Here is a 17,024-nt window from a genome sequence, read left to right as displayed (position 1 = left end):
CAACTTGATTAGAAAGCAATCACAAACGTGACTGGAACATTGCATGCCTGAAAATTTGGTCCAAATTACCACTTGAGATTATAAAATTACTCTAACTTCTAGTCAGCAGTTTACAGGCTGGTTCAGCCAGGTTCTGTGAATAGTGGGGTGGAGGGATTTCGCAAAACCCATGCCTCTGAAGAAGGGAAACAGGGGACCCCTGTTGTATTAGGCATCAGCGAGATCTCGTGCTGTAACGCGATAGGTCTTCCCATGCTCAGTAATGCATATGTATTAGATGAAATAGGAGCCCTATATAAGGGACTCACGAGGTTAATTAAACGCCATTTTACCACCCACCACATTGGTGTAAGCAGTGCGTAACTTGGCCACGGGGCCGTCGGAAGCACATTACAAAGGACGTGATTCTTTAAGGTTACTTGATTAAGGTAACATTTGGTGCCCTCTCTGAGGCACGTCCTGGGGGTAGTGTGCGACGGCTAACTGCGTGGCGGACGCAAGTCCTACGGTTAGATCCCGTAGAAGCGCCTCGGTGGGCGGAAATTGAAGCAGCTGATGTTCGACCTGCGGTTCGGTCGTAAGAAAACGAGGACCGTGGAAGACTGCGGGACTACAGGTCTCGAGTATATACAAAGGGTGCAAGGACGTACGGTGTCGCGCACCAGAAAAAACAATGGATTCCGTCATTAAGGTAGTATCACGAGTTTGTAAAACTCACTGCGTTAGAAATGTTCCTTCTAAGAAGGATATAGCTGCCGTCATCTCCTGTTTGGAGGTGGCGCAGATTTTACCCTCCCCTAGTAATCTGCTCGATTCGGAGCGGTGGGATTCTTTCACCGCTGCCATGCTCCATAGAGCAATGCACGAGTATAAAGCGGAGGAGTTAAAAACCTGGGGTTTGGTCCTGGGTGCTCTTAAAGCCGCTAAGGAGGAGAAACAAGTCCAGGCCATCGCGACTGGGGTTTTTGGTCTGGATACTGGGACGTCCGGGGTCCCGGGGGGTGCGGAGGAATCGCTTTCTGGCGGCGACTCTGCACCCAAAATGGCGCCGGCCACGCCGGCCGTTTTCACAATGGCCATGGCCGCGCCCGAAACAACTCCGGAAGAGAAGGCGGAAGTTGTGTCATCTGGGGAGGCGCCACCATATTATCCCCGCCTATACCCCTCTTTGCAAAGCTTTTACTCGCCTGAGGGGGATGGAATTTGTCCGAGGGAGGGAGAGTCGTGTGGGGAGGCGCGCCGTGGAGGCGTTGAGCCACCCCCAGACCCACCTCCGGAGGAGGGATCTCGTCCCGAGAAGGGTGAGAAAAAAGCGGAGGAAAGAAAATTGCCTATCCCCACCCCGTTTGTCTTATCTCCCGAGGAGGGGGAGGAGAGAGGGGTGGAGAGAAAGGAATTGCCTGCCCCCACCCTGCCGGTCCCGTTTCCCCAGAAGGGGGAGGAGAGAGGGACGGAAAGAAAGGAAATGCCTACCCCTGCCCTGTCGGTCCCGCCTCCCCAGAAGGGGGAGGAAAAAGAGGAGGAACGAAAGGTTCCGCCTACCCCCACCCAATTGGTCGCGTCTCCCCGGAGGAGGGAGGAGCGAGAGGATTCTCGCAAGCCCACCGATTGGTCGGATATCCGTGAATCAATGAGAGGGTTGGGGCTTAAGGAACGGGACTGGGCGGTGTTTTGATGGGAACCCGCCAGCCGCAACCGCGAAGTGACTCTTCAGGAAAGAAGAAAGGAACAGATAAAGAACCACTGCTTGTACCTACGAGAAGGACATTTGTTGTATCACTTGTTGTGTGTTTTTATGTATTTGTGTTTGTTACAGGGGGAGAGGGTGCTCATCTCATGTCACAACCAGAAAATATTTGGGTCACATGGTCTAATCGAACTGGGCAGAAAGATTTCTGCCTGAGTTTACAGTCAGCCTCATCACCGTTTAGTACATGCCTTATTGGTGTACCCAGGTGGGACCCAGAGGAGTTTAACGGATATGTGCGAAAGAACAAATGCGAGAAAGATGCAGTGAGCACAGTTTTCTTTATGAAGGCGTTTGAGTCTAACTTCACTCATTGGGCCAGAATGTCTGCATGCCTTATTAGATCTTTGAATACCTCCCTACCATGGGATCCACCAGAGTTGCAGCTGCTTTCTTAGCCCCAGGAGTAGCTGCAGCCCAGGCGCTGAGAGAAATTGAGAGATTGGCTTGTTGGTCTGCGAAAGAAGCTAATGTCACCACAATGGTCTTGTCGGAACTCCTGATGGACATTAATAACATCAGACATGCTGTTCTCCAGAACAGAGCTGCGATAGACTTTCTGCTACTGGCCCAAGGGCACGGATGCAAGGACTTTGAAGGGATGTGCTGCTTCAATCTGAGCGACCACAGTGATTCAATTCATAAGAAGTTGGAGTGGATGCAAGAGCATACCAAGAAAATTGCAATTGATGATGCATTCGGCAGCTGGCTGGATGGACTATTTGGTAATATTGGCCCATGGCTTAAACAGTTTCTTAAAGTATTAATTATAGGGATTTTAGTTTTCTTAGCTTTAATGATTTGCCTACCTTGTGTGTTTCAATGTATCCAGGGTTGTTTACAGCGTATGATAGAAAGAATATTTAATGACAAAATGGAGTGCCAACGGATATATGATAAGCTTTAAGAAGAAGAAGGAACTGTATAAACCCAAGATGCCTTGGATATAATAATTAGAAAACCACTAATATTATTAGACATTGCACTACCTACCTCTGCATGAATTGTAGCTTGTCTACCTCACTTTTTAGATAACTTATATATTTTAGATTTATATGGAGACTAACATTTTTATATATTAGGTTTAGGACTAGCGTTCGCGTTGTAACGGGACATGACTTTATTGAGCATGGGGAGGGGGAAATGTTGTATTAGGCATCAGCGAGATCTCGTGCTGTAACGCGATAGGTCTTCCCATGCTCAGTAATGCATATGTATTAGATGAAATAGGAGCCCTATATAAGGGACTCACGAGGTTAATTAAACGCCATTTTACCACCCACCACATTGGTGTAAGCAGTGCGTAACTTGGCCACGGGGCCGTCGGAAGCACATTACAAAGGACGTGATTCTTTAAGGTTACTTGATTAAGGTAACAGACCCCAAAATAATTAGAAAAAAACAGCAGCAACAATCTCAGGAGAAACAAACTAATTTACTAAATATGGTATTGGAATGCAAAATAGTTAGAGTTGAAGCCAATAAATCAGATATAATGAGAGAGTATCTGAAAGCTGTAGACCTTACAGTAATTGCACAGTCTGGACGGAAAGCAGCAAAGGAGAAGAGCAGCTAAGAGAAAAGCCAAAGGGAAGTAAGAGAACGTCAGATGACCCAACACCGCCTTATATGCGTTCCCCCTGTATGATATCAGCAAAGTGAACAGTCTTCTGGGGAACGTAGTTTCTTCTCTTTGCTGTATGGACCTGGGGCATTAACACTTTAATTCCCATTACACTACATGATGTGATGATGTGGAATACTGATGATCATAAAACCATGACACTTCTCAAGGAAGATTACTTAAAATAATTTTTGAAAAAATGTTTTTCACATTTTAGTAAAGGCCAATGAACTTCAAGATCAAAAACAAATAAAAAAGAATTTGTTAATATTTTAAAATAATTTTTCATAACAGAATTCTGTTTTCAAAACTACGATTACAGAACTGCTTGCTTTTCTTGTCTGGATCATCCCGTCTGTCCTTCACTGAGTCTGAGCACAGTATTTCTAAATACAGAATAGCCTTACTCTTTATTGATAAAGATATGAGTTATAACTAAATATTTTCTAAAAGTTTACTTTGAAATATGAATGATAAATACCACTTTGATTAAAATACATACATTGAGCACTCCACAAATGACCACTGAGGGTTGCATGAAACCACCATATAAGCACAGATGGCCAGGGTTAGTAGCCAAAAGGGGATGGAGTTTCATGCTTGCTTAACCATATGAATACGTAGGCAGAAGGAGATTGTTTCTTCCATATTAACAAGATGAAGTAACATAGAGCTGCATGTATAAAAAAAACTGGAATGAGCAGAAGGAGGTGTGCTTGATTTGTAGAAATATTCCACCCGGCACCTTGTGCAAAAAGTAAACAAGGTGTCCTCTCTTAATATATGATGTGTGTTTTCGGAGAGAACAGTGTTTTCAGTAACAATACCAGTTACCCAGAGTTAGTAAATGACTCTTCTCTGTGATGACTGTACATGTGCAATGATCAGTGAGTCATTTCAATTTCTACCATTTTAAAAGCCATATTGTTAAAATCTCACAGACGTGACTTTGTAACTTGCTATTTAAAATATACTATTGCCCAAATTACTTTTTGGGTTACCTCTTCTGTTGTTTGTTCTTATAAAATTGTACAACTATTGACACTATAGCAACTTTAAGGAAAAATTGAACTCCAAATTTAAAGATAGAAAACAAACATATTGTAATTTTATAAATATAGCAAGTAATACCAAGCTTTTAACATTTGATTAACGTTATAATTTCAAGAGGCAAAAATATTATGATTTTTAAAATATAACTTAAACAATAAAATACAGTGGCATTACATAGTATCCTCACATAATGACACTCTTGTTCTTATCTGTGTCTGACTTGTGCTTCATTATTAGGTTTATTATTAGCTCTCTCTAAAAATCAAAAGTAATCACAAAGCACAGTTCTATTTGAATAACTAAAAATAGTTGATGGTTTTCTAATAAGAATTTTGGATCTCAGACTAAAAGAACCAGTAATGTCAACTCGATCCCTAACAAAGCTGGCTGTGGGGGCACAAGGTGCACTCTGTAGAGTGCTGTTAATTGAACTGAATAAAGGATTGCATAGCTGTGTAACATATGACATAATAACTTTCAAGATATTTTCAAAATCCAAACACCAGTACATGCTTAGCTGTTGCTTTTTTTTACCAAGCATTACAGATATATAAAAGGCTCTACTTAAAACGAGCCTACCAGAAGTAACCTCAAAACAGATGAGTAAACAAATAACATTTCTGATTTATCAATAGCTTCTTCAAGATATCCAGACAAAAAATAAAATAAAATAATAATAATAAAAATAATAAAATAGAAACTTTTATTTATTAATTTACTTTTAAAATCAAACACTTGGATCTCTCTGTCTGGATCTGTCTGTATGGAAGTCTCTTTGGGACTTCCTTACTGGTTCCTTTTTAACACACATTTTTGTGTACATTTATAAATGCACTCAGCATGTTTAATGAATATTTTAATGGTAACCTAATTTACTAACCTTAAAGCTATTGATTTCCTTATATTTTAATTTTTTTTAAATCTTCTATTCATTCATTAAAAAACAGTGAAACAAAGAATGTGTCTATTCCAATTTATGCCCTTAAAAGATGAAGGCACTGAGGCTGAAAAAAACATTATCTACTTACTGCTCAGACCTGTAAATCCAATGAAAGTAATATTTGTTTTAGTCTTATGTTAATATTTACCTACACATTTTCTTTGCAACATAAAATGCTAGTTTTCAACAGCTAACAAATTAAGTCTTCAGTGAATTATTTCTTATTAATATATCCTTTACTTGAAGTAGAATAATTAAAATAAACTATATTCTCTCAGGGTTTTATTGTACACTTGGGAGTGCATTCAGACAGCTGAATGACAACGTTCCTGCTTCAGTGTTTAGGATGCCTGTAGATAATGGATATATGTAAGTTTCTAGTTGATGTGCTCAAAATTGAATATTCCACCAGCTAATGTGAAAGCTGTAGCACTTGCTACAATAGCAGCTTTCACATCAAAAGTCTATCACTGCATTCCGTGATTCTCTTTCTGATTTATTTTTTTTTTAAATAAATTCAAGAATTTATTTTATGGAAGTATGAAAATAGAGAGTTAAACAATAGTATGCATGGCAAAAATCATACTGCACAGCTTTTGCTGCTGAATGGTGAATAATACTTAGTAGCAGAGAAATCATTACTACTTCAGTAAGTGAATTATGTCAAATGTAAATATTTGTTAAATAAGAATATTGCTTGATTACCTCAAACATGGTAGTGAATAGCAAATAATTGATTTTTTCAATTGCAGAGAGGTGACTACAAAATCAGCTTTCACCTCGCCACGCATATTTTAATATTTAACATTATCTATAATTGCGGGTACTACATTAATATCACTTTTGCATGGCTATGGGAAACAAAGCATCTCTACTATTTATTATATTTATTATTTTGAATAGTTCTTTTAAAAGGAAGGGTGGGAAAAATGCATTTGGTAAGAAAATAAAGAAAATTAGTTCTTTTGAGAACTGGAATATCACAACAAAGTAATATTTAACAGACTTTACCTTCGTGGAATCAAGGCCTTTTTGTTGTTGTTGTTGATGTTGTTGTTGTGTTCATATGTTTTCAATTACATTTTCTTAACTATACTGATTTTTGTAGGACTAGAATATAACCTTTAATCTAGAGTACATGAATTTTAGTTCTCAAATGCACATACGTCCATAATGCTATATGTCTAATCCACTTTCTACATTCTTCAATGGAATAATGTTTTATTGCATAGTATACTATATCATTTATAAAAAATGAAACACATAATATAATTTAAATAGCTCTAGTAATTCAATGGAACACTTTACAATTTATCTTCAGTTTTCTCTGCAATTTAAATTTTAGGATTGCTAAGACTATTATTTAAGTAAGTGCTATTTCTGATTGGAGCTGGAAGCTTAAGAACTCATGTTTTCTTAAGTTCAAAATAATATTTTCAGAGTTGTATACAGAGTACAGATCTTATATGTGGTTCCCTGTAATGCACATAATACAGATTACTCAGTTGCAAAGCTATAAAATTACATTAACCTTCTGTCCCAAGAGTATGTTCCATATCTTATTGCATTTGCATGTTATGCTTGGAAATTGTAAAATGTTCTATTTAAAGGATACATTCATTTTTAAAAGGTAACAAAGTGTTGGATTTTAAATTCTAAGGTGCTTGCCAGTTGGAATCCAAATCTTGACTGTAGAATAGGGTCTGTTTCTAAAATATATTAAAATATATTATAGTCCAAGATATGTACATTCTGTAAAGATGATGGAGTAAATTTTTTCAGGCTATGTTACCATCGCAATTATTTTGTCTGATCTTCTGAATAAATTTATTTTTGAATGATTTGGAAAACTCTACATGAATTGAGATGGATTACAGAAAAAGAACAAAAAGACACAAAATTACAAAAATAAATAATTAAATAAATAAGTAAAAAAATCCCCAACAAATTGCTTTCCCATTGTGCTACTGCAATTCTGAAGTAATTTCTTACTGTAAATCTCTACTGAAGTGATTTGAACATGCCTGGGACAATGCAAGCCACGAGCTGTTATTCAGGACATCTTGTTATAATTTCTATGCATTTGTTGACAAAAAATTAGGGCTCATAAAAATAGCTTGAGAAACAGTAAAAAGGGATTTTGAATTTTTATATTTTTTTTTTTTATCAGATTGTATTCATTACACTCATATATGTAATGGCACAGAATAATAACAAAGGCATATACATGACCAGAAGAATGCATGTTATTATATACATTATATTTATTAGATGTATTAGATGTATTAGATATATTTATAATGTATGATTGTTTGCTTCTATATGGTGGTCTCTGATCTCCTAATTCTAAATGTTCTGCAAAGGTATTCAGAATATTAAAACAGCAAAGATTACACAAACTTAGAGAAATAAATTCAGTACCTCTCAAGAAGCACTCAGAATTCCTTATATAATGTTTTTCTCTGATTCTTTTAACATACTCATGAAATTCATTAACAGTTTACCATGGGTATCCTACCCCCAATCACATCCACTGCATAGCCTACATACATCATAATTCTAACCTGCAAGCTTTCACTTAATTGCCACACAAGAGCTGTGCAGTATTTTCCTTCTAATGTATATGTACTACTCCACCATCTTGAAGTGGGATATAATTCCACATAAAGGTGTGTGTTTTTTTAGTTCACTGTAGAGAAGGCAGTTAAACCATGTATAACAGCACTATAATATTCTAATAAACGGCAGCGTTCTGTTATTTGGAGAACATCACATATTAAAGAAACATCAGACATTTTCCCCCATCCTCCTTAATATCAAAACCTTTTCGCTTCATTTTATAGTACAAAATTAGAAAGATGTAGACTTAAGTCTGATGTGGAGTATAAATCAAGTTTCTATGTATATGAAGATTTTATAGGTGGCATTACAATCCAAAAAGCCTAGTATTCATACAATAATACAAGCATAATTTCCCCTTACACGTCACATCCTTGAGACTAAGGTAACTTTAAAACACAAGGTCGGAGAAATATTTGCTAATGTCACTTAAAAAAAGGAAAAGAAGGAAAAAAAAAAAAAAAAAGAGCTAAAAACAATCACAAAATGCAATTTAGGCTTTTTCTAGTCTATGCACCATTTAATATCTAATGTTCCTTTTCACAAAAAATCAGGAAAAGAGGTAACAAATCCTTCTGTAATATAAAAGTAAATTCTAGTTAGAGAAGAAACTTTTAGGCAGATTTAATGATTTCCATAGTTGGCCAACAAAACAGTTGGAGCCATTCTTGCAGGACTGAAATATCTTCTCTATCTGATAGATGGTGCAACCAGATTCTCAGTCACAGCATGAAAGACATTCAACAAATTGTCAGCATGATTTACATACAAGTCGTCAACAGCATCTGGGTTGCTGTGTAGAAGAATGATGGAGAACAGATGCTTCTAAAAATGTTCCCATCTGCCCTATCTGAACATACATCCCCTGTGAAACAGGAGGTTTCAATGGCTACAAGAGATCGTCCTGCTCTGATTTTTCAATTTTAATCTTTTTTACATAACATAAAATCTCTCCCAAAGTATATGTCACTTTATGAGTACAGTCTGACATGCAGCAAATTTAGGATGCCCTTCCTTTGGGTCATGAGGCTCAGTAGGGACCCTTTTGCTTCGTAAACTCCTTCACAGTGAGGAGTCTGGGTGCAACTAGGCCCAGTCTTAGTCCCAGACTGAGTTAACAGTTTATATCTAAAGGACTGTATGCAGTCACTTACCAGAGTTAACGTTTTCCTGTCAGAGCCCCCTCTTTCATTGAAACAGATTCACAAATGCACAAATGCCTACGTACCTGAGCCCACCTTGGATTTTCACTGAAACAGGTTTAGTTGTCAGACGTTTTAGCAACCCAAGCTACTAAGCACCATATTCTGGGTCTGGCTGGGATAAAGTTAACATTCATAGTAGTCCATACTGTACTGTTTTGCATTTGTTATTAAAACTTTGCTAATAACTTACCATCCTGTTGTCTCAACAGTACTTGCACAGCATAAAGGGTATCTGTCTGTCTTCTCCCTTCACCACAAGTAAGTTGAGGATGGGCAAGAGTCTGGGAGGAGACACAGCTGGGTCAGTTGACATAAACTGACTAAAGGTGTATCCTGTATCATATGATTTTGTGCTAAGTTATTAAAGATCAAACCAGGGTCAACTGATAACAAACTCAGACCAGAATAAGGAAAAAGTAGAACTGACATTTTATTTATCTGAACTTTTTTTTTTTTAATGTATCTTCAACTACAAGGCTTGAAGTTTTCTATGCTAACTCTACAATTACAAAAGACAAGTCTGTGTTTTATAATTTCTAATTACTAATCCTTGAAACCATATGAAATAACTTTTTAAGCTAAATAAAACAATAGATGTAGTGACTGAATGGAGTTTGCTCCATACATTTTGCTAATACTTCCAATTTATTTCCATGGAAACCACAAGAGTTATAAGGAGCACTATAACAGTATTTGATAGAGCAAACTTTTCCTTACAAAACACTATTTTTTCAATATAGTTACCACAATTGGCTATGCATTTTTGCCAGTAATGAACAAGAGTCTGTGTGCCATGCTCATAAGAACATACATAGACATTCACAATGCTGTCTATTTTCCATTTCCTGTCCCCACTGCTGAAACACATCACCCACCACCTCACTGTGCTCACATCCACTGTTCAGTCACTGTAAATTTTTGGCAAGGCTCCATGAATGCCAGTGGATGCAATTTTTTTCCACATGGGGAAATTCAGTAGTACACCTTTGATTCATATGTCCTTCCACATCAGATGTGATCCTGTCAGACTGCCCCTCTGCTGCCATCTGTCACATGGCAACAAAATGGAATGGAATATTTATAGATAGGTTCAACCTCTGCTGCCAAACCACCAACACCCACCTCTGATGTTTTAGGTCAACATAAGAAAATGGAAGGCACTACTTTCAGAGCAACCCTTGTATAATCACTATGCAATATACATTCACTAAAATGAAAAAGAGCGTCGTGTAACAGACAAAGAAGATGTATACATTTCACATTCCATCCAGGTTCCAAGGGTCCACCAAAAAATTTAATTTTGGATTAATCTGTCACTTAAAGTAAAAAGAATAACTCATTTTTATAGTAATTGGAGCATTAACTCTTTAACTCCCATTGCAATACATGATGTTATGATGTGAAATTCCAGTAACCAATAATCATTAAACAATGACATACTGGGATGGCAAACAGTAACCTCAGCAATAAATTGGATCCTACATTTTCAGATGACAGAAAATATGAGATGAGTGGAAAATAGATTGTAACTTCCTTTCAAAGATTATTTCACCTCCCCCTGTCAGCTGCATTTCCTGCTGAAACATCTCTTGCTCACTTTTCATAAGCTTAATTTGACTACTAGGATGAGTCAACGCAAATTACACTTTTTCTGTCAGAACATTATTCTGGGATTGAGATGTTTCACATGCTCAGCTAATGCTGTGTTTGGTGTATTTTGGCCTGCAGATCCAAGAGTTACGGGAGGCTAATGAGGAGATAGATAAAGGGGAGAACTAATAGTGAAGCTAGCTGCAAGAAGGAATGGGGAATGTGCAGAGAAAAAATAAGTTATTTAGAAGAATTAAAAATAATTAAGCATGGGATGGTGAACAAGTGCCTTCAGAATCCTAAGATATCAGACTTTCAACATACACATCAACACTTTTGCTCATCCAAAGTGAACATCCACTTACCTTCCAACTTCCAACTGCATACCATCTTGAAATATTTTAGGATTTGTTTTCCTTTCTTTTGCAAAATGATCTCTGAGATAAATTTAACTTTTTAATATCAGTTTTCATTAAGCACATAAGAACAAAGGCTGTGTTCAGAATAATTAAATGTAATTTGAAATTACAATGAAATGTAATTAAAATCAGTATTATTTAGTTGTAAAGAGTGTCAATGATGTTCCTCAAGAATTTCAAAGTTTCTAGTTGCATCAAATAAAATAATGTGAAATCTTGCTCTACAGTCCACATGTGCACCATATGTAGGAAAGGACTTCTGCAATTAGTCCATGTCTCTAGCGCCTTTCTTCCCACAGTATTCAGTATATTCCAGGTTCAAACAACAAAATATTCTTTTTCTAGCCTTAATGTTACTTTGAACTTATATGAGCAGGATACAACACTGCTATGTGGAATTCTATAAGGAAATCTTGCTACATTTTTTTTAGGGTTTTGCTGTTCCATTACATCCTCCTATAATTCCCTTTATTCCTACTGAAAGAAAATAAATGATCCTTGTCTCTTTTGGGGTCCTTCTATTAACCCTGCATATATTCTTGGATGTCAGGGTTAAGGTTTCTATACGTAAATGTGAGTGATTAATGGCAGTTTTTTAATATCTAGAGATAACATGATCAAAAATTGCAGTTGTACTCTTCCTGTTCTTTTTATAGTTTATGAAAGATATACGGAAAATGACATGACAAAGTCAAATAAATCTTCCTCTGCATAGCCATTCCTAAAGCTCCCTTTTAAATCCATGGGATGTTCTATTAACAAGTAGAAAAAGACAATCCAAGCACTAGAAAACAGTGAGGTAACCATTTTTTATTTACACTCATGCTGAATAGTACTTTCAGTTTATTCTCAATGACCATTTCACTTATCTGTTTGCTTAGGTTGTCATATCGTTGGAGAGTTTTGTTTTGTTTTGGCTTTCAAATAGCGTGTGATCAAACTAAAAGAGCTGTTCTCAGAGTAGATCTATGTTTTACTGTACCATTGGCAAGTTAAAATTCAGACTCCCAGCAACATCTTACAATTTTAATGTCAGTTACTCTCACTTCAGCTGTTTTTTAAACAATATTTGACAACATTTAATGCCAGTCATAAACTTTAGCTAAAACAGCTAGCAATGTTATATGTTGTATGTGTAGAATTATGTCAATATGTCAATAGGCACCTCCTAAGAACAATTCACACAAAAAGAAAGTACCTTAACGGTACTTGACAACTCTCTGTTCTTGTATTTCATTCAAGGGTAAAGGAAGGATACTCCACTCAGGTGAAGTAGGCATCAACCAGAATTTTAACAGCAAAAAATTAGAAAAAGTTAAAAGAAGAATAGAGGCTAAAATATTGTAATCAGCTTCATACCAATTCAGTAATTTTAATTCAGTGTTGCTCAATAAGATCTCTAGCAGAAAACAGAATTATAATGAATAACAATGGTGTATGAAAGAATGAAATTTTTGTACAATACAAGATGTTCTGCTCTCAGTGACCAACAATAGAAGAGCATGAACTGTAGCTCTGCAACAATGCTATTGTTAAAGCTTGTTATAAATGACTAACTCTCTAGTGATTTGAGCCAATGGCTTAGTGTTATAAAGCTGGCTTAAACATAAAGGCCTGACTGAATGTGGAATTATGTCCCATAATCAGCCAACTTCAAAATAGATTTGAAATGGCTGAACTCTCAAAAGGAACAAAGGTGCCCACAAGCACCATCAGTGAAAGCTGTACAAAAACAATATGACAGAATGCAAAAATCTTATATATATACATATATATATATATATTCCAAAGATATTGCATCAATTGTGAGCATCTTTCAAACTCTGGGATTCGGGAAATAAAATCCACTGTGCCAACACAGATGTAAAACATAGAGTGATCTTTTAAAATTAATTAAATAAATAAATAATACACATGACATGAATTCACTTAGTAACAAGTTTCAGCCTTTATATCAGATTTACAATTCATAACTTGTAATATTCATATACTCTGACTCGGAAAAAAAAAAAACAAAAAAAAACAAAACAACAACAACAAAAAATAACCAACAACAACAAAAAAGCAATGTTCATTTTTATTGAATGGGATCTATAAAGAGTAGGTAGAAATGTTCAAAAATTGAATCAGTGAAACTACCTATAACATGAATTTATTCTGCAACTGACTAGAAGAAAGAAGCATTCATGTTAATAGATCTGTGTAGCTAAAGAGCAGCAAAAATCAAGTCTGGAGGCCATCTATATTGCACATGTATAATGCAATTTTCTAGACAACTGAAATGATCAGATAATGAAAATGGTGAAAAGAAGAATTCATTTTATGCTACAGGCATGTGTTTCTTGTGAAATTAAGAACCTGCATTTCTTACAGGTTCTATAGACTTATGTTCTACATAAGGTTTGTCAGGGACTTTTGATTTAGTCAAGACTTTATCCACAGTGCATGTTCAATTTGACTATGAAGCCAGCTTAAGAACTTCCTAGCGTCTCTCTCACAGAGTTACCCATTCTCTCTGTACTTATAACTAACTGTCTTCACTGTTATGTCAACACCAGTTTCTGAAGAACTACCCTGTATGTGACCACTGAAAAATACAGTGATTAAGATGGCCCAGGATATGGACGTATAAGTTAATTACCTAAATGTCTGGCAAAACACTACTTAAATAAATATATTTATGCTCTTGCATAAAGTTTTCTCCAGTAGTTGTAAAAAAGTACAAGGAGTTCTACAAAGTCATCATCTGTTTCCAGCAGAAACATTGTAATTCTTTGCTGAAATTACTGCTTCTCATTAAATACATATGTATACCTTTTTCAGTAATATCTGCTCATTTAACAAAAATAAGTTTCAAAAATGAATTATACAGAGATTGTATCTATTTTTCTGCTCTTTGACAATGACATGAAGTTTTTTGTTTTTTTTTCTAAGGTTTCACAGTTAAGTGTACACAGTAGTAAAGAGTGTAATTTTCCTAGATCCCAAATATAAATTTTTACTACCACAGGCACCTGTGTTTACTTCTTTTACACACTGGAAGTATGGTAGAAATGCTTTCTTAATACATAACCCCTACTTTCACTGCAATATGTTAAACACATTTTCATTTCTCCATGCTATATGGCAAAGCAGACTATTCTTACCTCTTTGCCAGCCATCCTTAGGAATTTTTAAACCTTGTCCTGTTCCTGAACACATTATTTAATCATCATGCTAAGTAAATCAGATTAGTTTGTGCTTACCTTAGTTTCCATGACTTCTAGCTTTGTGGCTGTTTACCATTATAATTACAAACAGATTTGCATTCTTTGTTTAATTTCAGAGATAAAGACTGTACAGTGTTTTCTCCCAGTTAAAGATGAAGTTATTGACCCCTTAGATTAGAATCTGAAATCTAATTCTAATAAAATATTGTAACAAAAACAGTTATCTCTTTCAGCTTGTTTTCTCATTCTGTAAAAGGTAAGTTCATGAGCTATTTAATAACTGATCTAAATTCACTTTCAAAAATATAACCTTCATATGTGTTTTTACAAAATATTTTTCTTTTCAGCTTGCCTGACAGAATTTTTTAACACTATTCCCCAAACTTAGATTTTTTAAAAATAGAAAGCAGCATTACTTTTTCTATTTGATTTTGACTATATCTCAGCTAGATAGCAATTGCTATCTAATTCAACAATTGTTACAGTTCTACATTTGCAGAAGAATGAAATATTACTAGTGTCTCATCATCATTCTGTTCCTGTCTTACTAATGAGCACCTTTTAAGTATATAGGTATATTAATTACATTAAATTCAAATCACTGGAAATTAGCCACAATTATAGCTGTCAAAGTAAAAACTGTACATTAAACGGTACAGAACCCTTATAACCACCATATTAAAAAGTAATTCTCTATTGAACCTAGGTAAGTTAATAATGACAATAGTATTTATCCAGTATGTGCAGTGTAAATGGTACCTTTTGTTCTCTTCCAAGACTAATTGTGCCTCAAAGACTTAAAAGGCAGTTCATGTTTCAAATATACACACACAAGAAACTTATGTTGATTCTGGAAAATAGTTCAGGTGTTGTAGATAAAGTAATTCCTTATAAAGTATATTCTGCATATCTGCTTCTGCAAGCATGGATATCTAACTGATTTGTAATAGTTTTGTACTTCAATTAGCAAAACCATTGATGGCATCTTAAAAAATAATTTCCTTATTTTCAAGGCATATCTCTTGTTTTCATTATAAGTCTTCACTTGCATTCTGTTCACAGTTTGTGAGCTGTTTATCTAAATTAAATTTATATCTGCCTTCTCTCACATGCCATGTATGAATTTATGTTAAAACATCTTTTTTTAAAACAGAATTTTGTAGAACAGTTATTTTGGTTTTGCTTCTTATGTTGTATTCATCTCCTCAGACAGAGTAATCCACTTTCCAATTGTTTGCTTTTCTGAGTTTCCCTTTTTCCATGGGTGATAATGTATGGTAAGAACTGTTATGAACATATTTGTAGATGCTCTGTCAAACCACTGAACACTGTCTGTTTGCTTTAAGATCTTTTTTGGACTTGCTTTTGAGCAAGGTCATTTTAAAGCAATTTTCAGCCTTCAGCTACTGTCTATAAAGGAAGCATTTGTTGTATGTGACCTTATCCAGACACATATTTACACGATCTATTAGTGTTAGATTTTACTTTGAAAGATATGGATGTATAATTGAACACACACACACACACACACACACAAACGAAAACAAAAACATTTGTTAACAAGAATTACTGGAAAATGCAATAATAAATCACAGACAAAAGAGATATTTTGATTTATAAGAGTCAATATGAACAAGGCAACCTTTTCTGATAAATAATTGTACTTTCCTGCATTTCACAATTACTAGGCTTCATCAAAAAAGGTATTTGCCCTCTTTCTTACAAAGTTTACCTTCTGCAGATGAAAAGGAGATGAAAAGGAGGCTGCCCTCCATGGCATGTTTAAAAATACACACTGCATATAGAACTCAGAGGGGATGAAGGCTAGTAGAGTAGTATCTATCAACTTGCAACTATCAAGTTGCCATGACATAAGTTCTCTAAGGTAGAAATCAGACCACTTCATTAGCAATCAGTTAAGTGAAGCAGGTATCATTACATTCTGTTCAGAGCTATCTGACAGATGAGAGAATAGGCCAGTGAGTGAAGCATTTTGCTCATACCTGCCTTAAAGGAGAGCAGATAATGTACGCGATTATCATCAATTCACAATAGACACTGTAATAATCGTATTCTTGTTGAGAACAGAGGATTTCAAGAAAACTATGTAGTCAAATAAATAGATTAAATCTACTAGAAGGCGCTGGAAACATTACTTTGTCTTAAATATGCCAGAGGTAGATCTTTTCATTATCAACAGTCATTAAATCAGAGGAAAATGACACTTTTCTTTTAATTGACCTTTACATCATTATACTATTTTTGGAAAAAATAAAAATAAAAAAATAAAAATTCATGATGTTAGTTTGGAAAATATCACTTGGTCCTTTAGCTAAGTATCAATTTGTCAGATGATTAATATGCCTCCAAGGGCTGCCCTTAGCCTCTATATCATGTAATTGGAAGAAGAGAACAGAATTTTTCCTTCTCCCTTTACTCCTGTACCCAACAGGGGAACATAACTCTAAGTATAAATGTAATATGAAGTAATCATTTGTTTTTGCCTGAAATTTGCAACCACGAAGGTATTTAGAAATGATTCGTTGCAGTCTTAAACTCGTCTACTTGTGCCCTACAGCACAGTAGGATGTATTATAGTTATCCCTATATTTTCTTCA

At 35.6% G+C, this 17,024-nt stretch overlaps 1 protein-coding gene across 1 annotated transcript; it reads left to right on the top strand.

Annotated features, from left to right (window-relative positions):
- Positions 1-313: 313 nt before the first annotated feature.
- On the top strand, positions 314-3,053 carry LOC140248420 (uncharacterized). The gene is made up of 2 exons (XM_072329135.1): positions 314-2,013; positions 2,286-3,053. Exon 1 carries the CDS (start codon positions 674-676, stop codon positions 1,673-1,675), a length of 1,002 nt encoding a protein of 333 aa, XP_072185236.1. The 5' UTR covers positions 314-673; the 3' UTR covers positions 1,676-2,013; positions 2,286-3,053.
- Positions 3,054-17,024: the final 13,971 nt, after the last annotated feature.

This window comes from Excalfactoria chinensis, chromosome 2, assembly GCF_039878825.1.
Source record: "Excalfactoria chinensis isolate bCotChi1 chromosome 2, bCotChi1.hap2, whole genome shotgun sequence".
Lineage (NCBI taxonomy): Eukaryota > Metazoa > Chordata > Aves > Galliformes > Phasianidae > Excalfactoria > Excalfactoria chinensis.
This window is presented reverse-complemented; position numbering and strand designations above follow the sequence as displayed.